The 27,484-nt window shown below is 42.0% G+C and overlaps 1 protein-coding gene across 1 annotated transcript in view; it reads left to right on the top strand.

Moving 5' to 3' along the window:
- The first annotated feature begins 1,731 nt into the window (after window positions 1-1,731).
- The window catches only part of LRRC8C (leucine rich repeat containing 8 VRAC subunit C), a 77,033-nt gene continuing 51,280 nt past the window's right edge, over window positions 1,732-27,484 (top strand). Inside the window, exon 1 of the mRNA XM_044085644.1 lies at window positions 1,732-1,877. Coding sequence (XP_043941579.1) covers window positions 1,740-1,877 — 138 coding nt within the window. The 5' untranslated portion in view covers window positions 1,732-1,739. The remainder of the gene's footprint in view (window positions 1,878-27,484) is intronic.

The raw sequence follows: 27,484 nt of genomic DNA on the forward strand, positions 1-27,484 counted from the left end.
AAAGAAAACTCTTCCGTCTTATACTTTTTTTCTGTATGAGCACCCATCATCACATATGAAAATTTCCTTTCATGAAGTAAAGAGGGTTAAAGACTGACAGACCTGTCTAATATAAGGCAAAGTGCAATACTGCACTTTATACAGTATGAAAATACATCTGTTATGGTTCAGGTGTTGACAATGGAAAGCTTGACAACAGTTAATGCATTTGTGACTTTACATTTTTCAGTGAATAGGGAGTGATGCACATGAATAAATTACATCAGGCCATTGCAAATCCATTTACAAACTATCCATCTCCGAACAGAATTGGTCACTGTAGCATAAAAACTACCATGCTGGGCTATCTACCAAAATTGCCCTATTCCATAACTCTTCTACTGTACTTGTATTGCATCTAGTGCTACATAAAACTGGTGTACACATTATAGTAGTTGTTTATGCATGTGCAACCCCCAGCTGACGTTTTTGCTAGGTGGCTGGGTTGTGGGATGAGGGAACATGAGAAGTATCTGTTATTGGTGAATGTCAGAAGAATGCTATGTTATTCCCTTAGTCCCACACCTCATGTTCTTCTAGCTAGCAGGCCTTTATGCCTTAAGGGACATCTATGGTACATGTATGTCTTAACCATAGCTAGGGATGGTACTTGCTGTTGTCAGAGAGGCAGTTTAATTTCAAGAATTGCTGTTAAATTCATCAATGACTGTGGCACAACAGGCAGCACTCTTGCCTTTAGTGCAGAAGGGTATGGGTTCTATTCCTACACCAGTTAGCTTGATTGCTTATACTGTAGTACAGCACAAGGGGGTTGCTGCATTGCTGTATTTTTCATTCATCAGATGAGATGTTAAACTGAGGTCCCATCTGCTTGAGTTGGTGGTAACTCATATGGATGTAAAGGATCCCCCTGCACCTATGAGAGTAGGGGGAAGTTACCCAATGCATTGGCCAAAGTTCCCTTAATCATATAAATATATCCTCACTAGCCTAGCAGAAATAACCCGGTCAACAAGGATGAATAAAATAAAAATAATGAGCCTCAGAATGATGGGCGATTGTACAGGTTCAGTTCAGTACTATCATTCAATGAAGTAACCTAAGATGCCAGAATATTGATTACATCTGATTTGCCTGATTTAACCCCCCCAACTCTATATATATATATATATATATATATATATATATATACATACACACACACACACACACACACACACACACACACACACACACCTTTTATCTTAGATAAACTCTTCAGAATGTCAGCCCTGATCCTGTAGTTGCACCACAGAATCGTGAATTATATGTAGCAGTGCACATTTGTTACTAGGTAACACAATTAGGAATATGACTGCTAATCTAGCAATCTTGGCATTTTATTTAACTGAATAAATGTATGCTTTATAGAAATTTGTAATGCGATGTCTGTAATGAGAAAAGTTTTTGCAGCTTTAGTCAACTGCCACCCAAATGAGTCTAATTTTTGATGGTCAGAATCTAATTTTGGCCATCATTCAGACTGAAAGAATGCCAGAGTTTATAAAGGGCTTACCAGGTTTAAAGACACAAAATGAATACTTTAAAAAAAATTATGAGAGACAGGGACTTGATGGTCTAGAAGAGCCAACATTAAAAGCAGTTAAATAAATACATTTCTGTGAACTCTGTATTCTGCAAATCATTACCATATTTCTTTAAGATAATAATAATCTGCTTTGTATTTTACAGAAATAAAAATGATTCCTGTGACTGAATTCCGTCAGTTCTCCGAACAGCAGCCAGCATTTCGAGTGCTTAAACCTTGGTGGGATGTTTTTACAGATTATTTGTCTGTGGCTATGTTAATGATTGGCGTGTTTGGGTGTACACTCCAGGTAAGTAAGAAACTAGTTCAAAAACTGGATAATTAATAAAATAGGTCTGTTGAGACACAACACTTGCGAGATTTGATTAATTTTAACATTAGAAATGACTAGTGTTGGTCATATCAGAGATGAAGGAAGGCTTTTTTTTTGGTACATGAAAACATTTTACTAAATAATTATTGCCCTGACATTTCAGTATGTTTGTTTGGAACTCTGCTCCATTTCCATATGGAGATCTGCAGTTGGACCTGTCACTCTGTAAACATTATACTCTGCAGTATGACTGGTCAGAATAAGGGCAAATGCAGATGATTCAATATCTGCATGTTAAGCTACTAAACATTCCCGGGTAGAATAAGCTGTCTGGCCTTAACTTAAATGTAGAAAAAACTAAAGCCATGCCATTCTCACTTAGTGTTGTTGACTTTCTTTACATAAATATCCATAAAAACAGCAGCTGTCAAGTTCAGATTAATACTTTCGGGTCTATATTATATATTCGAAGTTTCAAAACTTCGAATCCCATATGTTCAACAACATATGATCGAAGTTTGAAACTTCGAATATATAATAAAACATAAAAAAATAAATAAATAAAACTTACCTTAATGCTCCTAACAGGGGGCAAGCCCCCTGTACCCCCAAGTGGAGGGCTCCGCCCCGCCCACACCTCCCCTACTTAAATATACCAACTCCGAGATCACACTTCAGTGCAGAAAACGGAAATTCTCCCATTCTGCACTGTATGGCGCCGTTACATTTAACCTTCAAACTTTTCAAAGTTTGATCATATGGTGTCAGCCATATGAAATTCGAACTTTGAAAAGTTCGTTCATGTAATAGGAACTGATACTTTCATGTTCTTGGGTATTACTGTTTTTCTGTGGCATTGGTGTTCTCTATTTATTTTATACATTTTATAGAAGGAGATATACCTGCTATAGATTTTATTTTTAAAGCTTTATTTAGCATATTTTTATTTGCAGATTTGTTAAATGGCTTTTTTCCAAATTCCATGCTAGTTTTGGTAAATGGCTTTTTTTCCAGAAATATCATGATGGTTAAAAAGGACTTTTTTTTGCTTAAACATGTCATTTCAGAAGGTTTTAGTATCAAGAATGTATGCTCTTCAGAAACGTGCACTGTCCAGGCTGGTGGTAGGGCTACACTTGGAGGTAGAGGGGCTACGTTCTTGAAGGTGATGTACAACTTCAGAAGTCCTGTTTATTCCTCTGAATGTGATCTAAAGTCCTGTCAGCTTATCAAAAATATTGCTGCCTTTCCTTTTCATTGTTGCAGTATTCCTTACTAAAATGATATCCTGCTTAGGATAGCTGAACATCCGGCTAGCATACCAAAGCCTTAACACCTTTCAGGTGTCTTACATTAGACATCTCTTATGTCTGCTCATAAGTGACGTATGAGCACCTAATCCTCAGTACCACTTTGATACCTGTCCGAATGCTACTTTTTAATTTAGTCTGCAAGCCATTCTGCTTCAGTTACTGAGCCATTGAAAGATAAGTATCCTGTCAGGGTTTTTTCCTTCCATTTTTTCTCCTTTGGTTGTATTACCTTTTACATGTCATCCAGGAAGGGAAAGTGAGAATGGGGAGACAGATTCCTCATAAAAATAGACACAAGAAGTGCTTTTTTGTCTAGGTGCTACCCACGATCATACTATGTTTGAAATTTGTCAGGCATTTATACCAAAGATACTGCATAGCTGTCTGTGTTACATTTCTATCTATTTAGAAAACCATTGTCTGAAGCTTTTAGATGAGGAAATCATGGTTTCTAAAGCCACCCACCCGAAAGTTCAGTCACCATTTAAGAAAAAGTCTAAAGATGTGCATTGAGAATTCTGCTGTCCAGTCTCTTCCAGACATGCCCATTGGGTTGGATAAAGAACCCAAGGTCCATCTAGTTCTGATGCGATCCTCCTCTGTCATGATCCAGTTGGAGGCTGACATAGATCTGCCTATCGACACGTTTGTTGAGGCTGTGCCTATGTCTGCTACAGATGAGGAGGGAAACCATGACTGATTATTTAGGAGGGACCTAGGTGAATTCCCCAGATTCTTGTTGGGGAATAAATTATTGGTTCCCTTTTTGAAGTCAGGCAGGGTCCTGACCCCCCCCACCCCCATTTGTAAGGGCTGATGTTCCTTTAAAATAGAAAAAAAAAATACCTGGCTAAGGACCCACACAAAGAATGGCAGGGACTTTTCAAAGCTGTTATGGTTTTTAAGGCTCCTCAGGGGCAATCTGTTCCTTCCTCTGTTTCCTGGTCTTCTACCAGTTCTAAATGCTGTCAGGATTTTGATTCCTCTGAAGAGGATATGGAGAAGAGTTCTTGGCCTACTCTTCTCAGATCCATTCCCCTGTTCCCTTTAGTCTGAGGAAGAGAATTCCCTTTCCTGATCATTCAGTGAGGAATTATCTTTTAGGGACTTTGTTATTCACATGATGGAACATTTTAAGTAGGACTGTTCCCAAATTTCTGATATGCAGATGCATATTCTGTGCTATGACCTCTTGCAAATTGACTCACCCTGGCCTTCTGCATTCCTTCCAGTGTTGGATGCCATCTCAGATACTTTTTCTTCTGCTTCCCAGACTCCTAGCTTATAGTCTCTTGCACCAAAGAAACTTGTCAGGCTCCATAAGTGCCTGAGGTGTAGAAGTTTTTGTACATCTTCTGACCCTACAATGATGTTCACTGGCTACTGATGAGCCTTTTACGTTACTGTCCTCTTCCAAACTTTAACCCTCTAACAAGGACAGTAGGGCTATGGACAGGTATGGGGGAAAAAGTTTATACATATGTCACATTAGCTGTTAGGGCCACAAATTTCCAGACTTATATGACAGGTTATCAGTAGTTTTTTATAGGTAAGCTGTTATTTTTAAACTTGGGGGTGTTCTGTCTGATAGGCCTGATTCCGAAGCCAAGTCTTCTGCCATTTCCTTTTTGAGCTCTGCTTCCCAGGCAGCTCATCACTGTATTAAATGCAGTTATAATGCTGCTGATGCCTCTTCTATAGTGGCTATGTCAGGGTTTTTTATGAGAATATATTCCTGGTTGACGTTACAGTCTCTCCCTGAAGACATTGAGGTCAGGTTACTAGATTCTTCCTTAGACAATCAGAATCTGTTTGGCTGTGTTGCTTTTGAGCTTTTGAAGACCTTGAAGGATAAGGGGAAGGTCTTCTAGGAATTTAAACAGGTCTTCCTTTCAACTGTTATTACATTTCAGAATTACCCATCTAAATCCCCCTTTGTGTTTAGGCAGCAGAAACAGGCTCCCAGCATTAAGAAATCTGAGTGTTTTTTTTCTGTTAAGCCTTCTCAGGGTACTAAGGGTCATAAGCCTTCTTTTCCTGACAACTCTGTCTTTGTTTGACATTCACCCACTTCTGCCCCTTGGCCAGATTTCCCTTTCCTCTCACACTGACTGTCTTTTGCAACATCACCACAGATTCCTGGGTGCTTTCCATCATTCAGAAAGGTTATTTTTATGATATTGAAGTCCTTTCCTCCTTTTTTGAGCATTTCCCAACCTTCTTGTTGCCAGTGTCCTCACTTTCTTTCAATTCTACAAGACCTGTTGGTGCAAAGAACCATTCAACTTGTTCCTCCCTCTCACCAGGGCAAAGGGGATTATTCCAGAATGTTCCTGGTTTCCAAGGAGGAGGTTTCTTGGAAGCTTATTCTGGATCTCTCCTTTTTCAACCCATTTTGAAAAAATCGCTTTTTCAAGATGCATCTTGAGTGCCTGTTTCCTCTGTCTCTTTCGGGTCTTTCTAGTGCCTCTAGATCTGAAGGATGCTTACCTTCGCATTCCTATTTTATTTGTTTATTTGACATTTGGTAACCAGGAAAGTCCAGCTGGGTACAGATTACCCATTTGCAATGGAGACCTGTGAAGAAAAGCTCCACATCAATTATATACAATACAAGAACATTAATATTGAGAAGAAATAAACTTCTCTACAGATTTCTAAAATAAAAAGCTGATACAGGGATAGTTACAAGCAGTAAAAAGTACATCCTAGATATAGACATTAAACAGTAAGAAAAAAAATTACTTGTGCAAAAATTTATACAGATAATGGAATATATTTTTTCAGTATTGCTAGTACTAACAAATACATAGTTAGGTGCAGGGTTATTCCAGTGTGAGTAAATTATGAGTTAGAGAGCAACTTAGCATGTAGTTGAGAATACAAGGTGATTACAAGGAGAAATCATGGAAAAATACCAGCTGTTAATATTAGTTAAAAGCAAGGTAGGTGAGGAACTTGAGCATAACCAAGATGTGGAAAGATGTTTAAGGAGGAACCTGGAAGATTGTTAGTGTGGGAGTTGTCTGATAGTAGGTGGCAGGTTATTCCAAGTTTTAGCTATGCAGTAAGAGTAACGACTGTAACCACTGGATTTTATTTATTTATGAATCGATACAACATGTTTGCCAGAAGATGGAAGCTCCCGATGAGGAAGATAGTATTTTAAGACGGAGGAGATGGCTGGTGAGACTAGGAGGTTGTAGAGTAGTTTGAGTTAGGAGTAGCTGGTTCATGTGTATTTGCTATGGAAGCTCAAGCCAGTTAAGTTGTTTAGGAGAAAGGCAGTGATGAGATTTAAGATGTTGGGCAGTGGCAAATTTTGTTATGTTGTAATATTGTTCAAGTTTGGTTTTCAGGGTGAAGCTTAGGTTAATTAGAATAGGTGAGGCATAAAGAAGAGAAAGTATGAGGTATATGGTGGCAAGTTTGGCTCTAGTAGAGTTTATTAGGAATGGTTTAATTTGATAGTCTTAGTTATATGCAAGTCAAATTTGAGATCGTCACCAGTAGTAACACCTAGTAGTTTGGTATACATATTTACTCCATCTTCAGGAAATGTTTGCATTTTTACATTTCTCTATTTCTTCCATATATTATGAGTTCTCGGCTTTGCTTTGTGGTCTTTCTACAGCTACTACTCCAAGAATCTTTACTGGATGTCTAGACTTGGTGGTAGTCTTCTGCAGACTTCAAAGTGTTCAAATCTTCCATTATTTGGACGAACTTCTGATTCAAGCCCCATCTCACCAGCTTCTGCTTCAGGATCTAGAAAATACTATGCTTCTGCTCTGCAGTGTGGGGTTCACTTTAATTCTCAAAAAGTCTGTTCTGACCCCTCTCAGAATGAAGTTTTTCCTGGGTTGCAAGATTCGGACCTTGACAATACTTGATTTGTTTCCTATTCTAAGGTCCTTTCTTTGATATGTATTTACGGTCTCTTCTTCCACTTCCAGAGGTTCTATCAAGAGAATTTCTTGGAGTTCCGGGGTTCACTGCATCTGTCATAACTATGGTCCCCTTTGCCAGACTCCACACGAGGAAATTTCAGTTCTATCTCAAACCTGTTTGGCTTCAACACTACAATCCTCCGGATTTTTTCATCCATCTCTTGCTTTGCCTCAAACTTGAGTTCCACTGGTGGATTCATCATGTTTCTCTGAATCCAAGCCTGCCTTCCAGGCTCCTCTCCCCTTTTAAGGACTTGTGTACAGATGCTTTATATCAGGGTTAGGGAGCTTCTTGCAAAGGAATCCGGGTTTAGAGGGTTTGGTCTTCCCAGCAACGGGAGGGCCATTTCAACATCAAAAAGATGAGCGCTCTAATTTTGGCTCTTCATACTTTGCACCATTTTTGGGTCCCAGGTCCTTTGAGAATCTTCACAGACAACATGATGGTTATGTGGTACATAAACAAGTAAGGGGCGCAAAATCATACATTCTTTGTGACTGGATCTTCAAGCTTGGTATTTTGCAATTTACAATCATCTGACCCTTCAGGCAGTTTACATTCCCTCAGAACACAGTCTAGTGACAGAAAATCTAAGCAGGTCCAGGGCAGATCCTTACGGATGAATAGTTAATAGACAGGTATTCCTGGACATTCTCCATCAGTGGGGTACTCCTCAAGTAGATCTTTTTGCCTCTCCTCTTAGCAGGCAACTTCCTAGGTTCTGTTCCAGAGTGCCAAGTTTGCTGGCATAAAAAGTGAATGCCGTATCTTTTTCCTGGAAGTGGATATTTCTGTATGCCAGTCCCCCTCTTCCTATGTTACCAAGACTCTTGCACAAGACTGCACCAGTCCCCCCTTCTTTGTCATCTGACCAGAGGCAATCATCACATGTTACCTCATAGGATGGATCTTTTCAGACAGGAGAAGGGATTTCTCATTCACCTTAATTTATTCAACCTTCATTTGACTCCTTGGTGATAGGGTATTGATTCCTTTTAGACACCGGTTTTTTGAAGATGTGCTTAAGGTTTTGCAGGAAGCCAGAAAACCCACTACTAGAAAATCCTACGTAGCTAAATGGAAGACATTTTCTATTTGGTGTTGTAGACATGAACTGGGCCCTCTTTCTGTGCATAGTCCTACTGTTCTTTCTTATTTGTGTGAGCTTCTCAATTCTGGCTTGGAATATTCATCTGTTAAAGCTTATTTGTCAGCCATCTCTATTTGTTTGCTCTTGACTCTACCCCTTTCTTTTTGATTTGAAGTCAGTTATTGAAAGGCATCCTTCATATCATGCCCCCCAAAAGTCTATTCCTAACTTAGACACCATTTGAGACTGCAGTTGCTTCTTCTTTGCAGACCTATACTTGAAAGACTGTCCTGTTGGTGGATGTTAGGTAAGTGCTAAGCTAGCTGCCCTTGTGATCCATTTTACACCTAGGCAATCTCCCCTTTTGTGCTTGAAATAACCTATCCCATTTGGTTACAGACTGGCCTTACCCATCCCATGGTCGATAATTGTATATTACCCCTAATGAGAATAACTGGGACCATAGCATAGGTAATTTGAGGGGACCCATACATGGGATAAAGCATTTAGGAGCTGCTTCTGTCCATTAATAGTACAGGGGGCAGTCCTGGGGTAAATTTTCTGTTTCCTATCCATTGATTTAAGTTATGCTTGAAAATGGACAGGGACGAACTTTATTTTATGTGGCTGGGGAGTCTGTTCCACAGCAGCAGTATTGTCTGCAAAATATGCCTCTCCCTCCAAACGATTCTGTTGATGTTGCAAAACAGGTTTAGATCCCTAGACCAAGTTTTTATGATGACACTTGACTGCTGACGTGCATTAAATCTATCAGTAATGAGTCAGGAGATGCGCTGTATGCCAGACACTGGTCACTTCTTAGCAAACTGTAAGATACCAACTACAGTGACAGGCCTTCAAGTCAGTTAATTTAGGACATGTTGTTTAGACCTTGTATCCTTTTAGTAAGGTATCTCTGTGGGTGTTTCAATCATTGCATTTGTCTGGACAGGTGCATGCCAAAAGGAGAGTTATAGTCAGTGACTGGCCTAATGGGTGAGTAAAGGAGGATAATGACATCCCTATATCTAGACAAAGTCTCTGTTTTTAAGCTGTACAATACAGAAGGAACCTTACAAATATAGATACATGTTGGTCAAAAGTTAGGTCACTGTCAACATAAGTTTCCAAATCCCGAACAATTGTGTCAACTCTTAGGGGGAGTATTGTCACTGTGATAGTTCCCTGGGATATGTGACTTCCCAAAGGATAAAATAATGCATTCTTTTGGCATTTAGTTTTAGATCATGATTTTGTCACCAGTTATTTATTAGATACAAACCTTCCTGTGGGACGGCTAGGGGGATTCAATGGCTTTCCCTAGCTTGCAGTCATCTGCAAATTTAATCAGTTAGAGCTCTTTGATATTGATCTTTACTTCAGAAAAGTAGATGCCAAAGAGTAGAGGTCCCAACCCTGGGGGACTCCAGTGGTGAATGGTTTCTTGTAGAGGTAACTTCCCTATTTTGATTTTACCTATCTGTGAGCCAATTGGCAATCCAGAGGGTGCCAAGGGGGTTTATTCCCACTTTGTTTAACTTTTCTACTATGTCCGAGTGGGGAATTGTGTCAAAAGCTTTGGCCAGGACATGGTTTGCAGTGTACCATTTTGCCTTCATTCATTGCTTTTGTGACCTTTTACAAAAATCCACCAGGCTGAATAAGCATGACCTGCCCCTGATAAAACCAAACTGAGATGGGTGCATTGTTTGGAAGTTCCCCATGTCCTAACTGACTGATTAGTTGATTTCATGATAAGTCTTTCCATTGCTTTGCATATTAGGCTGGTCAGACTTGTGAGTCTGTAATTGTTGGGGTCTGTGGAAGGTCCTCCCTTATGCTGGAGAATGACTGCATCTGTTTTCCATTTGCTTGGTACAAAACCTGCGTGGAGGCTGAGATTGAACAGTGTTAGGGGTATAGCTAAATCGTGCTTCATGCTCTTTAAGATGCATCTGGGAATATTGTCAGGATCCATCGATGCAGATTTCCTAGCTTTTGATGGCACTTTTTAGGACTTGGTCTTGTATGATAGCTGGAGGTGAGTCAGTTTCAGGTATGTTTTAAGGGACAGGTGGAGGGGAAAAAGTGGTAAAGTTAGAGCTAAGTTTATCAGCCAGCAGATTTGCTATATCTTCAGCTTCAGTGTAGCTAACATTGTTCACAATCAGCTCAGCACATTGCTGCATTGTGCTGTTGAGATTATGAAAATAACTAAAAAATGTCTTGTGATTGTCTTTGGCATGGATAGCTATTGCAGCCTCAAACTTGTATTCGGTGGATTTTATTAAACTCCTGAATTTATTTCTGTGACAAGGGCTGTAAAATTCTGGGAATTACTCTTCTTACTTTTGGTCAAAATTATTTTCCTTTTATTGTAAAGCTTGTTGATATGATTCCGCTAGGTGGATTTGTTTCTGGGGTTTGCTCTGCACATGTTCCTATGGGGTACAGCTATTTACATGCTGGCATAATATAATCTTACTTCTGCCAAGAGGGTGTTTCTGAATTTCAGGCACTTTTGGCAGTTCTCCCTTTTTTGTTTTTTCACAAAGATAAAAGTTTTTCTTCTTTTATGCCCAAGGTAGTTAATGATTTGTCTTTAAATCAGACCATTCATATTCATTCTTTTTTCCCTTCCCCACAAAATAATCGTGAGAGAATGCTTCATACGTTGGATCTGCATAGATAGCTCAGATATTACCTGGATAAGACGAAGGATATAAGGAAATCTGTGCAACTTTTTTTTCTCTTTCCATTCCAAGAAATTGAGTTTAGCTGTTTCTAAGCAAACTGTCTCTTGAATTCCTAAGGCCATTTCTTTTTGCTTATAATTTTCCATATTAAAGAGCTTTCTTATTCTGTTTGTGCTCATTCTGCTAGGTTTGTGGCCTCCTCTTGTGCTTTTTTCAAGGGGTTTGAATACTAGTTCTAGTGTGGAAGCTGCTACTTGGTCTTCTGTACACACCTTTACTAAAGACTACAAGTTGGATGTGATTTCTAGGCCAGAGGTGATTTTGACAGGATCATTATGCTTGGTTTATTGGAGGGCTCCTCTGTCTGTGGCTTCCTTCTTCCATCCTCTCCGGTAGCTTTTGCACTCTCCCTTTAGCAAGAAATACTGCAACAGTGATAAGGAAGGACGCAGTGCATCCTGGAAGTAATGATTGCTGAAGAGTCAGTAAGTAAAGGTTTGTGCCTATATAAAATTCCTATTTTCTGGTTACCTCAGAGAAAGTGCAGTTGTGTAAGATCTTACCATAACAGTAGATGTCCTACTTCTCACAGTGCAGTATTCTGTCCTCCCTTACTTCACTGTGTTTTGCTGCGTTTCCTACCCTCTGGCTGAAGACTCCTTCTTCCCTTTCTGGATGCACATGTACTTGCTTTTCCTCCTGGGTTGCTCTGGTTCTCCTTGGGCAGTTCAGTTCTGAGGATTAGATACTCATTTATCATGCAAGTACCCTACACCTTAAACGTATGACATACATCTGGTATATATGGTGCCTGGAAGGTGCTAAGGCTTTGGTATGCTGGTCTGATGTTTGCCAGTCCTTGTCAGGATATCCCTTTACTAAGAAATGCTGCAACAGAGAGAAGCAGGACATGTATTGTTATGGTAAGATATTACACAACTGTACTTTATCTGAGGTAATCAGAAAATAGGAATTTTATATAGGTACAAACCTCAGGAATCATTACTGCCCGGATGTATCTATTCGTCAGCCTCCCCGTTCCAAGAATTGTCCTTAGAGCAGTTACTTCCATGCTGCTCACTAAATCATATAGTGTCATAGGCAAATCTGTAGTTAACATTCTTAGCTGTTCCTAATATTGTAGCTCCTTGCAAAAGCTATGTTAAATACAGCCAATTCAGCACCTTGTCTCTCTCCAACTTATAGCAGCTCACAATATTTTTGATAAACCTGATAAGCGTTGTTCTTTACGATTATTACTAAAATGGTATAAACCTTCCTGTAGCTTCCATTCTGAACTGCAAAATTTGAATTCACAGACCTTGTTATTTTTAAAAAAGTCACTATAGAGGTGCTGTCTTCTTTACATTGTCTCAAAATTGAAATAAGCTGTCTGTCACTCTCAAGTGTCAGAATTCCAAAAGCATGAAAGCAGTTGTCTCGCACATGAATGTGATATTATTTGCTTGGCTGCTGTTACATAATCACTGACCTCTTTTTTTTTTTCTCTTCCATGAATTCTGTTTTATGACTTATCCGCAGTGAGCCTTGCTGTACACCCTGATGACATTGCCTGTCGAGCATTGTTGGCAGTTGATGCCTTTATTGCCTCTCAGCTGTACAACTGTGACATGAGTAGGCAGACCATATTAACTCACTTGAAACTGTTTGTTCCTTTGCAGTGCCAGGAACTGTCAGTGAATACTATGCTATGCTAATTATGTAATCTGTACATGCATAACATAATATTGTTAATACAGACTTCTTGTCCAGAATTGTACAAACTGGAAGGAACATCTATTGTGTTTCTTATGTACTGTGTAATTTATTTGATTTTAGTAAAACTTCATTTTAGAGATTCTTTTCTGAATGTTTTCTACTATTTACTATCTGCTTTTGATTTTTGTATATTTTTTTATATTTATTTGCACAATTTTAAGCATTCTGCATATTATATTGCAGTTGTTAAAAATGTATAGTTCATATGTGTATATTAGGCTAATAACCACAGGGGCCTTTTTAAGCCTAGCCATGTATCCCAAATGTATATAACAGGTTTTAGGAACCTTAAGATTATTGTAAGGGGTATATCTGGGCTGGGGCTTGGGTAGTTAAGAATTTGCAGGCTGCCTCTGTCCATTAGGCTCATAGGTGCCAGACCATGGGTGAATTTCCAGTTCCACATCCACTGGTCCAAGTTGCCCTTGAATTGGAGTAGGGAAGAACACATTGATGGGAAGCCTGTTCCAGAGAAGGGGTAGTCTCTGAGACACCTACCTGTCTTTCCACAAGTCTGGTTTTAAATCTCTTGATCAAGTAATTCTGATGCTATTTGTTTTGCAGATATGTACAGCCCATCAGAGCGGGATCTGTCTGAGGATACTTTGTATGTCAGGCATCGATTGCCCCGCAACAATCTGTAGGGAGACCAAGTACACGGATAGGGCTTTGAAGTGATCTATGTTGTTTATACTCTGTATCCTTTTTGTGAGGAACCTCTGTAGATGTTCCAGTTTTTGCATGTGCCTGGTCAGGTACATACTGAAGAAGGAGTTGTACTCATTGATTGGTTGACAAATAGAGTAGAACGATGACTTCCTTTAACATAGATTACTTATAAATTGTATAGCAAAAAATGACTTCCGTAGACACACGATGGTCGAAGGCCAGGTTACAGTCTTCATCCCCAAATTCCTTGACTTCTGGGTCTACTCTTAGGGGTGTGTTATCAGTGAGATAGTTTCCAGTGGTAGCCAATTTCCCAAAGGATATTATCTCATTACACCCGAGTAATGCCTCCAGGTGCATTGGCAGTTACCTCCTACTGACGCCTCTAGGTGCCAAATATTGCTTATTCATATTTGCATCAATAATTCCAAAACCATGGTATGTAAAGGTTTTAAGAGATTTGATCTTAAAGCTGACACAATGGAAAACTCAACTGCATTAATAATTCACCTCTGTCTAATGCAGGTACATAGATATTAACTGTTGTTTTTATGATATTAATTTGCATATATATACTTTTCACATTTTTCTAAATACCTCAACAACCAAGTAACACAGACAGAACCCCTTAGCCTCATATGAAAGCTCTCAGCTAGATGAATAAAATCCTGCTTACAGTATGTGAGTAACTTGCTTGGTTGGTGAGATATTGTAAATTGTTAATAAAATATTACAAATGTAATAGTTACTGTATTTGTTGTGACTTATAAAATTCAGTTTAAGACCTAAAACCTAAAGAATACTACCACTGTAAAAACAGTTTGTGCTGAAGAGCTTGCCATTTGTACTTTCTTAACCCCTATGGTTCCAGAGATAGGAACATTTGTTTGAAATGTGAGGACATAATTTGATTCTGTAAAAAGGCTTAGGCTCCACCCATTGGAAGTTGCAGCGCAAACTTCCTGAGCTCCTTTGGAGTGAGTGAGTTATTATACATTTCTTGGCATTGAGTTTTGGACCATAGCTCTGTCACCAGTTATTTCTCTGAGACAGCTCTTCTTGTGGATATTAGTGTCTTTGGGGGGATTTTATGATTGTGCCTAGTTAGTAATTGTCTAAAAATTTGGTTAGCCAGAGACCCTTGATATTGGCATTGACTTCAGAGAAGTAGGTGCCAGAAAGGAGCTGACCCAGCATAGAGTCATGAGAGACTACACTAGTGACCAGGCTGTTTGTAGAGGTTGACTTCTCTATCAAAACTTCTTGCATCCTGTCTGTGAGTCACCCTGCTATCCAGTGGATAACAGGATTTTATACCTAATGCCATGAATTCCCAAGTGGGGTGTTGTATCAAATGCCTTGGTCAATTGAAGGTAGACAGTATGCACCGTTTTGCCCTCACTCATTGCTTTGGTCATCTTCTCGAAAAAGTCCACCAGGTTAATTGGTATGATCTGCCGTTGATGAAACCAAACTGGGTTGGATCCAGTGTCTGAGGATTTCCTTTGTCATTGTTAACAATTTCTATGATAATTCTTTCATAGCTTTGTACATGAGACTAGTCAGACTTATAGGTCTTTATTTACCAGGGTCAATTGATGTGTAGAGGGATGACTGTTACAGTTCTCCATTTGCAAGGAATGAAGCCTGTCTGGAGATTAGTGGTTCCTGGCAGGTCATATTTCATGCTGTTTAGGAGGCATCCTGAAATATTATTTTGGCCTATCAGTGCAGTATTCATGGACTTGGAGATCATGTCAAGGGCCTACTCTTCAGTGATAGTTGGGGGGGGGGGGTATGTTCGATGGCATTTACTGATAGATGGCTAGGGAAAAGAGAGGGGAATATAACTAGAGTGGAATTTGTCTGCCAGTATATTTGCTATATCTTCTGGCTCAGTGTCTCCATTTGCAATTAGTTCTGTTGTGTATTGCCTTTGAAGTTGCAGACATAGCTAAAAAAAGCCTTGTGGTTGTCCTTGGTGTGGGAGACTATTATTACTTCAAATCTGGCTTTGGTAAGCTTGAGTTGCTCTCTGAGCTCCTTGTTTAGATTGAGTTTTTATGCTGCTGGGCATTGCACTTTCTAATTTTTGCCATGACTTTATTCCTTTTGTTATACAACTTGTTAATGTTGGGATTGTATTTGTTCTGTACTTATTCTTGGTAGGCACAGCTGTCTCATTGCCTCTATTAACATGATTTTGCAGTGTTTCTGTGAACAATTCTGCATAGGCAGCAGTATTCTCAAGGTTTGGAGGTGCTTGAAAATTTGCAAGGTTATTACTTAGTAGCAGGATATTTGCATTAGAATAGTTTGTAAATGTTCCAGGGTTGGTAGAGGTTCCAGGTATTTTTTATTTCAAAGAAGACAGCTTTATGGTCAGACTTTACCAGATAAGACATTACACAGGGGGAAAGATGGGGATGCTACATTTTCCTATGTTAGTAAGAACCAGATCTAGTATGATCGCTCCCATGGGGACATGTGGACTGTATGGCCCAGGGTGATTGTGCTGACAAAGGTCAGGAATCTCTGGGCTTGCAAGTTCGGGGTTGTGTAAGATTCCTGCTTTGTAGTGGGATGTTCGGGGTTGTGTAAGATTCCTGCTTTGTAGTGGGATAGTTGAAATAACCCATGAATATATTGGGTCAAATGCTGAATGTGTCCAGTAAGTTTAAGTATGTGTTATGGGTTTCCTGAGGCAAAGATGGGGACCTGTATCTTGCAAGGATATGGCACAGAGCTTTGCCTATGATGATTTGGATGTGGATAAACTCAAGAGAATCATCATGTTTGACCAGCCTTGAGGTTTGTTTTTGATGTAAATTGAGTCACCACCACCTTTAGCCCTTGCTTGTGCTGTATCCAGTCTAAATGTGTGGAAGCCACTGTAGCCTTGCACTGCTGAGCTGCTCTCTGTGGCCTTTAAACCATCTCTTTGTAACTGCACAAATGTCTGCATTCTCCAGGGTAAGGAGAGCTTGGAGGTAGTGGAGTTTCATATTTGTGCAGTAACACCTTTAGGTTTTCTAGGATTGGTTATGCTATGTTGAAAGGTTTGCCAGTTTGGCATTGCCTAAAAAAGTCACAGTAGGGAAAGACAATATTATAGCTAATATTAAAAAGCCTTGAGGAGGCAGATGCAGACCATCCCTGACAAACCAGTGTGGTCTGTTGACCATATCCTCCCATGCTGACAAATATATTATACACTCTTGGAGTGACACCAAAAACTAAGACAATTGTTAAGTCTATCATCTTTTGTTCATATCATGGCATCATCCTTGCAGAAGGTAGAATTATGCTCAGTGCAAGGCTCATACCAGCTTGGGACATGTAATCCAAGAGCTCCATCACATCTCTCTTCATATATTCCAAAGAGGTATGTTTCAGGGCAGTTACGACTATGAATGAGCCATACTGGTACTTGCGATCCAGTGACCCGAGTGTATTTGTGAACTGGCAGATCTTGGCCCTTAATAGGCAATTGATTATGACTTTCTCCTTATTGATCCTGACAAGTGAGACATCTGTGGGTCCCTCAGTGAAGTCACCTGTCACCAAAAATATTGAATTCTGTGGTGGCTTGCCTTATGGTCTTAGAAGCTGAGGCTCCATGAAATGTGGCTGTGTGTGTTGTGGTAGATGTTGTTTTGACCGAGTGCATTTAGGACTGCTGAGGTTATTTATTGTAAGCGCAATGCCTGTGAGGTCTTTGGGGTTTAGGAATATTACATTTAAGAGCCTCAGCATACGTGTGTCTGTGTCTGATCCATACTGCATATGGTGAGTGTAGTGTGTGCATTACTGACAACTGACTGGTTTTATGAGTGCTTGTATGTGAGATTTGCCTCCAGTGACATTGTGTAATTACATCTCTCATCTGCCTTATCAATTTGTTTAAGAGTTACTTTGTTGTCAGTAAAGAAGTTTGGAGCTTTTCTGCCAGGGCCAATAATAAAACTGGGCTATGCTCTGTTGGGATTCCACCACTCAATGAAGAGAAATAAATACAATACATAAACAGATTACATACATAATGTTTTGCTTGCAGAATACTAGATTTGTCTAGTTTGCATGATTGTTGCAGCTAGCACACTGCAGTTATCCATTCAAATGCACCTGTCCTGAGCCCTGTGGAATCTGTCAGTACTGAATTTGTTCTGCACCACACTTACAGGAAGCTCCTACCACGTGTCCACTTTCTTTTACTGAAAACTTGTCTTTTCATGTCCTGTCTAAAGCTGTTCCCTCCTAATTGTAAGGTAGGATTACTTTATTCCCCATCATTTCATCACCGTAGAGTTGACTTGTGATCCCTGTTATGACTCTGTTACCTTTGTACCTGTACTGTGCCCCTGTTTTCCTCCTAGGTTCTAGAGGGTAGAGTTCTAGTCTGTTTAGCCTCTCCTTATACATCATTCCTTCTAGCTTTTTAAAAAAATCCTATTAACCTTCCTCTGTACTCTATTTCTGTTAAGTCTGTGCCATGTTCAAAACAAACTACGCCCAGTACTCCAATGCAGTCGCACCACTGTTGTCTGCTTATCTCCTCCTAATAACCATCATGTTCCTTTCCCATGCCAGAACCCTTTCATCCTTTCTTCTCTGTAAACAGTTACACAAAAATGAATTGTAGCCTACTTCTCTCCTTCCTTTTGGCCCTGCCTTCCTTCCATAATTATTTTACTGTAGATTGTATGGGAACTTTTCTTTCTCTGGTTCCCCTTTGTAGTTGGGCATGTGTAGTAGGGCCAAAGAAATCAACAATGTCAAAATAAGTAAATACGAGTTTTCCCAAACTTACACTTCTGCCCAAGTACCAGAAGGAAGATATCTATAATTGCTCTTAATTGACATTTCCCTTTCAAACCTTTCCTTGGCTTTCTTGACTTCCCCAGCTGCCTTCTTTCTAGTTTCCTGGTAACCTTTTTGTACTCGTCAACTTTCCTGTAAGGCCTTTTCCCTGTCCTTTTGTATTTCTCTGGTCCTTTCCATACTTTGTAAGGGCTCCTTACTTATTCTTTAGTATTCTCCTTGCCTTTCTTTCCACCATGTAGGCCTTTTCATTCCTTCTGACTTTCTATTCTTTCTTGCCAAAACTGTTCCATATTTCTGACTTCCATAAGTCATTTTCACCCTTGTTTGTCCCAATCACTCCAGGCTGAGTGTCAGTGTCTCTGTTATTTTGGCATAGTCTGTATCCCTGTAGCCCTATGTCAGTGGTCTTGCTTCTGTTCTTGCTGGACCTGTCTTCAAATTAACAGTAGTGTGGCATGGTTGCTACTAGCAAAGCGGCATTTTACCTCTACCATCTTACCTCTTCTGAAGTGCAGAGCACATTGTTTACTATTATTACCTTTCTTGTTCTTTCGTCCACTTGTTCATAGGTTCATAGGTAAGTAGTAGGATATCTGCCCAAGGGCATTTATAAGCCTAGCCAGAATGTGTTGTTTTTCACCACCCCCTTAGATTAGTTCCCTGTGCCCCTGTCCGGCAGGGCCATTAGTTCCCTGCACAACTGTCCAGCAGAGCCACTGCAGTGATCCTCGAGGTAAATTTTCTGTTTCCTATCCACCCGTCAAGGTTTCTCTTGGAGTGTTAGTGAGGGGCTCTGCCTGATATATATTGGAATCCTGTTCCAAAGCACGGGGAGTCTCTGGGACAGGAATCTGTCCCTCCAGCATGTCCTATTTATCATTGTGGTGAGGTTTATATCTCTAGAGCGTGTGGCTCTCTGGGATTTGTTTTTTTTTAGGTGGAGCATGTCCATCAGTTCTGGGTTGGAAATGGCCTTGTATGTCAGGCAGAGATCACCTCTGAGTAAGCGGTATGCAACCGAGTACAGCTAGAGTTTCTTGAGTCGGGCTGCATAGGACATCTGTTTGAGGCCAGTAATCCTCTTGGTGAGGTACTTTTGTGGTCTTTCCAGCTGTTGCAGGTGTCTTGTAAGGTACATCCCAAATCGGGTGTTGTATTCTATGATGGGTCTAATGAGTGACGAGTGGAGAGGCACAATAACCTCTTTTGTTGATGTGAACCCTTTTGTGATTAGGTGGGCCACATAGAAGAATTTTCTAACCACCTTGGAAATATGATTATCAAAGGAGAGATTACTATCTACTTGGGTCCCCAGATCCCTTATTACATTTTCTGTATTTAGGGGACTACCACCTATGTAGTAGTTTGTGGGTACTTTGTTTTTTCCAAAGGGGATGACTATGCACTTTTTAGCATTTAGTTTGAGGCCATGATTTTGACACCAGGTAGCTGTCTCAGTGAGACCCTTCTGGAGGGTGTCTGTATCAGCTGGGGGAATCAATTATGGCCCCTAGTTTGCAGTTGTCTGCGAACTTGGTCAGCCATAGTCCTCTTATGCTTGCCAGTACCTCTGAGAAATATATACCGAACAGGAGGGGTCCTAGGGCTGAACCCTGGGAGATGCCACATGTAACCGGTTTAGAGTCGGACATAGAGCCTGTAACTCTCACCATGTGGGTTCTATCCAGAAGCCAGTTGGCAACCCATCTCGTGACGTAGGGGTTTATGTTCAAGCTGGTGAACTTGTCTATAATACTAGAATGGGGAATGGTGTTGAAAGCCATTGTGAGGTCTAGGTCGGCTGTGTGGACCTCCTTTCCCTTGTCTAATGCCTTGGTAACTGTCTCAAAGAAGTCCACCAGGTTTAGGAGGCATTTGTGGAATCTTTTCTGCTGTATCACTTCTTCCCACCCTTGATGCTGGAGCAGACCTGACATTTTGATACTGGGGAACTCTTGTCTTTTTAAGTGAGTCAAACTCCCCTATTACCATGTTTTTCTTGCTTCTCCATTTTCATGATTATTTTTTAATAATTTTTATATTATTTATTTTTCATTTGCCTTTAACTGGGCTTTTCCCATTTGGCTAGTGGCCTGTTTTTAAGGGAGACCTAAGGTGGTGTTTATACTGCAAGGAGAAATTTAGCCAGGGCATTAGAAAACTTCCCCTACTCTTTTCACTAGGTGCCGTGGGATCTTTTATATCCACGTGAGTTATAACCAAGTCAAGCAGATGGGTCTTCAGTTAAATGTCTCTTCCAGCATTCCCATTTATTTGTATTTTGAGGTATAAAATTCATGCCTGTCCACCAGCTGTCTATATACCCTACCTTAACAATATGAAAGTATTTACTCCTCTCCCTTCCCTCCTTGCCCTCGTATTTCATTGAGTAGCATTGTATTTCTTCCCTCATACATGTAGTCACACCAGTGTCCCTCCTATGGTCTTGACTTTTCTATGGATTCTATTCCATGGAATAACTTTGTCTCAGTCCTGTTGCTACTAGCTTAGATGTTCTTCGTGTTTCACTGTTGCAGTCATCACCTGTGGGTTATCCCTGCTGTGGTAGCCCTCGGCCATCCCGAAAGCCAGAGTCAGTGTTTTTCTGCATCAGAAGTCGTCACCTGTAGGTCGTCAGTGCTATGCAAGCCAGCTGATGCCATTACTTCAGTCTTCCTTGCTGTGGAGCCCGTAGCAGAAGCAGTTTGCAAGTGTGCCAGTCGGTTGCTACCAGAGCTTAGATCACAGCTGAAAACATCTAAAGCTAAGTACCCCATTGGGGATCTTTTTTTCTTGCACTAACCGATGTCTGAAAAAGTTAATTGTCTCGCTTGTGCACTTGTTTAGGCCCAGACCACGACGTCACCCATTGCCTGTTCTGTGCCCTCTTTAACGCGAGAACCATTCATCATAGACCTCTTTTTGTGGACAGGTGTTTTTGTCCACCATCTTCACAGATGGCGTCCATCAGCCAACAATCCATAGAGCCTCCAAAAAAATGTAGGGTTAAAGATAGAGACAGACCACACAAGGCTAACCCTTTCGACGACTCTTTTGCTAAGCAGGTCGTCAAGTCTCCATAATTCAGTGAGGTGCTTTCACAGCCCCTGATGCCCAGTGTGATAGCTACACAGGCCTCTACCAAGACCCTTTCATGCCACAGATATCATCTTCGTCTTCATAGCCTTTGGTTGTCTCTGCCTCTGTTGGGTCCGGAGCCGTGACACAGGCACCGGCTTCCGAGGAGGTCTTTCGCACTACCGATTCTAGTCAAAAAATGTTTTTACACCCCACTACCATTTCTCTCAGACCAATGAATACCCTTAGGCCTAGAAGCCAGGCCACCCATAGAAAATCTACCTCTTGTCACCATTTTACTCCTGCTTCTCCACCCCAGGCCCAAATGCTTAAGATGGGGGAGGATCTTATTTCCCTTGTCAGGGGCAGTCAACCCACAACGTGTAAAAGGAAAAGACACCCTTCTCCTGAACTATTGACAGAGCAAGATTCTGATTATTCAGATTTTGAAGAGGAACAACCACCTCTGACCGCTTATGAGGATTCAGATGTAGAGGAATCGAATCCTTCTCTCTCCCCACCAGAAGACCTTTCCTTTGGGGAAACCCTCCACCCCCTCAGCGAGCATTTCCAATGGGAATCTCAGGACTTCCCCTCAGTCTAAGAAAAGGCTAAGAGAATTTCTAGACCTGCCCCAGCACAGGCCCTGGCCATCCCCCCTATTTTAGAAGTGGTGGATGATGTTTTCCATGAATCCAGCTTAGCCTCTGTTGCCTTCCCACCCCCCAGTAAACCAGACAAGTACTACAGAGTACCGGACTCTCACAAATACCTGTACAGAAATTCTGCTGCAGACCCGGATGTCATTACACAGGGACCTAAAGGAGCCAGGGCTAGTTCTGCAAATAATCCTACTCCTTCTGATAAGGATGCCAGAGCTCTGGACAAATGGGGTAAAAAAGTTTACACCTGTGCAACCATAGCTATTGGAGCTCTCAACTGTCAGTTCCATATGTTAAAATATCAACAACACACGTTGGAACTATTAAACCAAAAGATTTCTATGTTTCCTGACTGTGCCAATTCTAAGGAGTTAGCAGATTTATTGCACTCTACTTGTCAAGTGGCAAAGCACTCTTTACACTGTGGATATGATGTACTAGAAGCCTCTAGCAGGGCAGCAGTGTCTGGATCTGTCATTAGGAGACATGCATGGTTGATGGAACAACCTCTACCCGATCATGTCAAGTCTAAATTAATTGATGCACCCTTGCATAAAGACCACATGTTTGGAGAAAAAGCAGAAGAGGTGCTTAAAAAGATGGCAGACAAAGCAAAATCTATGCAAGCAGTAAAAGATTTCTTTCAGGTTCAACCTCTTAGATTCAGCAGGAATTTTCCCTCTAAGCACTGGTCCTTTCTTGCTCCTAGCAGACAGGGGCAAGCTAAACCCACAGGGACAGGCCACCCAGGTCTCTATCCCAGGGATAACAGAGAACCAAACAGTGGACCACTTCTGCCTCTAAGGCAGGGAGTTCTAAGCCATCCCTGTATGGCAAAAACTCTCAATGACTCCCACAACCCCCCTGCCATCCTTTCACCCACCAAAAGCTCGGAGGAAGGCTTTTCCTCTTCAAAGAAAATTGGCTGTCTGTAACCAAAGGCCAATGGGTCTTAAAGATAATTTTTCAGGGATACATATTCACTTTCAGCAAACTCCCAATTCCCAGAGGGTACCCAATCTTACCTGCAAATCACTGGGCAGAGGCCTTAAAACAAGTCCAGACTCTCATATCCCATGGGGGCAGTAGAACCGGTTTCCACAGATCAAATGGGTAAAGGCTTTTATTGCAGGCTCTTCCTTGTTCCCAGAAAGGAAGGCACTTGGCTCCCCATCCTGGATCTGTCCATTCTGAACACCTCCCTGGTGGTCTCCAAATTCAAAATGCTAACCTTGCAGCATCTGCTGACAAAAAATGCCTGGTTAGTGACCCTGGATCTAAAAGATACCTACCTCCACATCCCAATAAGGGAGTCCTGCAGGAAATTCCTGCATTTCAGAGCAGGCTCACAGCACTTTCAGTTCTCTGCTCTTCCCTTTGGCGTATCTACTGCTCCCAGTGTTTTCACCAAATGTTTGGCCCCGGACATAGCATTTTGCAGACAGAGAAATATACAGATTTACACTTATCTGGACAACTGCCTCATTCAGGCAGAGTGCAAAGAAATGCTGCTCCAGGTCCTCCTCTTTGTCAAAACCCTCCTAACTTCCTTGGGGCTCACCATCAATGAGAAGAAATCAAAGCAAACACCCTCCAGGAGGATCATTTTCCTGGGAGCACTGCTGGACACAGCATCCCAAATGCTCTTCCTATCCCCAGAAAAGCAGAGCTTCCTGCCTCTCTACTTTACCCAGCTGGCATCCAAAAGTCACCTCACAGCAAGGAAGTTCCTGCTCCCATGTGGAAACTTCAGTAGTATCTAAAGAACCTTTAGCCTCTAGAGACCTCTCTGCCTCTGATCCCCTGTATAAGGGCCGAGTTTCTCTGATGGGCAGAGGCCTGTGCCAAGAACCAGCATCTCCCCTTCATCCTCTGCCCTACCGGGCAGACCATCACCACTGGCGCCTCAGACATTGCTTTGGGCACCCACCTAGCAGGCAGGTGCACCCAAGGTCTTTGGGATACCCAGCACCTTCCCTTACATATAAGCCAGAAGGAAATGATGGCAGTGCAAAAGGCTCTGACATCCTTCCAACCCCATCTCAGGCCAGGGGTCCTCCTAATCAAAACAGACAATACCACAGTAATGTGGTACATCAACACGCAGGGAGGGACACCATTTTACCCTCTGCAGGCTAGCCATGAACCTCTGGCTGACTGCCACCTCCATGGGATTGCACCTAATAGCCCAGTACCTACCAGGGATCAACAACACCCTGGCAGACTACTTAAGCAGACACTTACTGGGCACCCATGAATGGCAGCTCCACAAAAAGATCTTTTTGCAAGTCACTCAAGTGTGGGGAAATCCAGAGGTGGGATATCTCTGCTTCGCACCTCAACCACCAGCTAAAGAAATTCTGTACCAGGGAGTATCACCACCTAGCATGGAAGGTGGATGCCTTGACCTTCCCCTGGGACTCTCTCTTCATGTATGCATTCCCCCCTCTGCCTCTAATTCCCAAGGTACTCCTCAAGATAAGGGAGGAGGGACCCAAGACCATCCTCATTGCTCCAGATTGTCCCAGACAGCATTGGTACCCCTCGCTGTGCAGCCTGACCTCACAGCCTCCCAGGCAACTTCCCCAGATCCCAAACCTCTTGATTCAAGTGGTGGGGGGGGGGGATGCTGCACCCAGACTTGCAGACTCTCAAACTATCAACATGGCTGATACTCCCAAGGTAAGCAAGGGGTTTCTGCTAGGCAAGCAGGTCTTGGATGTTATCATAGAGGTTAGAAGGCCCAGCACCAGAAAAATATTATGCAGGGTAATGGAAAATATTCTGCTCCTGGAGCCAGTCCAGAGGGGCCAGATGTTCTTCATGTTTCACTGTTGTAGTCATCACCTGTGGGTTATCCCTGCTGTGGTAGCCCTCAGCTGGCCCAAATACCAGAGTCAATGTTTTTCTGCATCAGCAGCTGTTGCCTGTAGATTGCCATCAGGTCGTCAGTGCTATAAAGCAAGGCAGCTGATACCATTACACCAGTCTTTCTTGCCGTGGAGCCCATAGCAGCAGCAGTTTGCAAGTGTTTTGGTCGGTTGCTACCAGAGTTGGGATCACAGCTGAAAACGTCTAAAGCTAAGTATCTCGTTGGGGATCTTGTTTTCTTGCACTAACTGATGTCCCAAAAAGTTAACAATTGTCTTGCCTGTGGAAAGCAAATCCCACACCAAGACTTCCATTCATACTGTGTCACTTGTTTAGGCCCAGACCATGATGTAGCCCGTTGTCGGTTCTGTGTCCTCTTTAATGCAAGAACCATTCATTGGAGAGCTCTTTTTGTAGATAGCTATTTTCGTCCTCCCTCGTCTCATATGGCGTCAGTCAGCCAACAATCTGCAGAACCTCTGAAAAAGCGTAGGGATAAGGATAGAGACGGACCTCACAAGGCCAAGCCTTCCAAAGACTCCTCTGCTAAGCAGGTCATCAGTAGTCCGGAATTCAGTGCAGCGCTTTCGCAGCCCCTGATGCAATTGCTATGCAGGCCTCTACTGAGCCCCTTTCAGAGTCCAGTATGCAGCAGAAACTTTCTTCGTCTTCAGAACCTTTGGCTGTCTCTGTCTCAGTTGGATCTGTAGCCGCTAAGCAGGCACTGGATTCCGAGGATGTCTTTCGCAGTACCGATTCCAGTCAGAAACTGACGTCTTCTATCCCGACTACTGCTAATCTCAGACCGATGACTTCTCTTAGGCCTAGAAGCCAGGCCACTCCTAGGAAATCTTCCTCTAGCCACCATCTTCCTCCCACCCCTCCACCCCAGGCCCAGATGCTTAAGATGCCGGAAGATCTTATTTCCCTTATCAGGGGCAGTCAAGCCTTTTCTTACAAAAGGAAAAGACATCCTTCTCCTGAATTACTGATGAAGCAAGATTCTGAGGAATCAGATTATTCAAACTTGGAAGAGGATCAACAACCTCTTACTGCATATGAGATTCAGATGCAGAGGAATCCATCCCTTCTGCCTCCCCACCAGAAGACTTCTCCTTTGGGGAAACCTTCCATACCCTCAGGGAGGATTTCCAATGGGAATCTCAGGATTTCCCTCAGTCTAAGAAAAGGCTAAGAGAATTTCTAGACCTTCCTCATCACAGACCCCTTGCCATCCCCGTTTTGGAAGTGGTGGATGATGATTTCCTTGAATCCAGTTTAGCCCTGGATGCCCTTCCTCCTGCTCCCAGTAAGCCTGACCGGTATTAGAGCACCAGACACTCACAATACCTGTACAGAAATCCTGCCGCAGAGCTGGAGGTCATTACACGGGGCCTCAAAGGAGCCAGGGCTAGTTCTGCAAAGAACCTACTCCTTCTGATAAAGGTGCCAGAGCTCTGGACAGATGGGGTAAAAAAGTAAACACCTCCGCAACCTTAATTATCAGAACTCTCAACTGTCACTTCCATATGTTAAAATATCAACAGCACACTTTGGAACTATTAAAGCAAAAGATTTCTACTTTTCCTGACTGTGCCAATTCTAAGGAGTTAGCAGATTTACTGCACTCCACTTGTTAAGTGGCTAGGCACTCTTTACATTGTGGATATGATGCACTAGAAGCCTCTAGCAGGGCACCAATGTCTGGATCTGTCATTAGGAGACATGCATGGTTGAAGGAACAACCTCTACCTGATATGTCAAGTAAAAAAAAATTGATGCACCTTTGGACAAAGACTGCTTATTCGAGGAAAGGGGAAAAAGCAGAAGAGGTGCTTAAAAAATGGAAGACAAAGCAAAATCTATGCAAACAGTTAAAAACTTCTTTCAGGTTCAACCTCCTAGATTCAGCAGGAACTTTCCATCTAAACACTGGTCCTTTCCTGCTCCCAGCAGACAGGGGCAAGCTAAACCCCGCAGGGACAAGCCCACTAGATCCCTACAGCAGGGACAGCAGAGAGCCAAGCAATGAATGACATTCACCCCTAGGACAGAGAGTTCCATCCCTCTATGGCAAAAACTCACAATAACTCCCCTCTGCCCCCCTTTCACCCAAAAGAAGGCTGTCCTCCTGCAAAAAAAAATTGGATGTCTATAACCAAGGACCAATGGGTCTTAAAGATAATTTTCCAGGGATACAAATTCACTTTCAGCGAACTCCCAACTCCCTGAGGGTACCCAGACTTACTTCCCAATCAGTGGGCAGAGACTTTAAAGCACATCCAAATTCTTGTAGACCAGGGGGCAGTAAAACCAGTACCCACAGATCAAGCAGGCAAAGGCTTTTACTCCAGGCTTTTCTTTCTTCCCAGAAAAGAGGGCAATTGGCACCCCATCCTGGATTTGTCCATGCTGAACACATCCCTGGTGGTCCCCAAATTCATAATGCTAATCCTGCAGCAGCTGCTACCAATGCTTACAAAAAATGCCTGGTTGGTAACCCTAGACCTAAAAGATACATACCTCCATATCTCCATAAGGGAGTCCTGCAAGAAAGTCCTGCATTAGAGAGCAGGTTCACAGCACTTTCAGTTCTCTGCTCTTCCCTTTGGCTTATCTACTGCTCCCATGGTTTTCACCAAGTGTTTGG

The sequence above is a fragment of the Protopterus annectens genome, chromosome 10.part0 (genome assembly GCF_019279795.1).
Source record: "Protopterus annectens isolate FY-2018-M chromosome 10.part0, PAN1.0, whole genome shotgun sequence".
NCBI classification, from domain to species: domain Eukaryota; kingdom Metazoa; phylum Chordata; order Ceratodontiformes; family Protopteridae; genus Protopterus; species Protopterus annectens.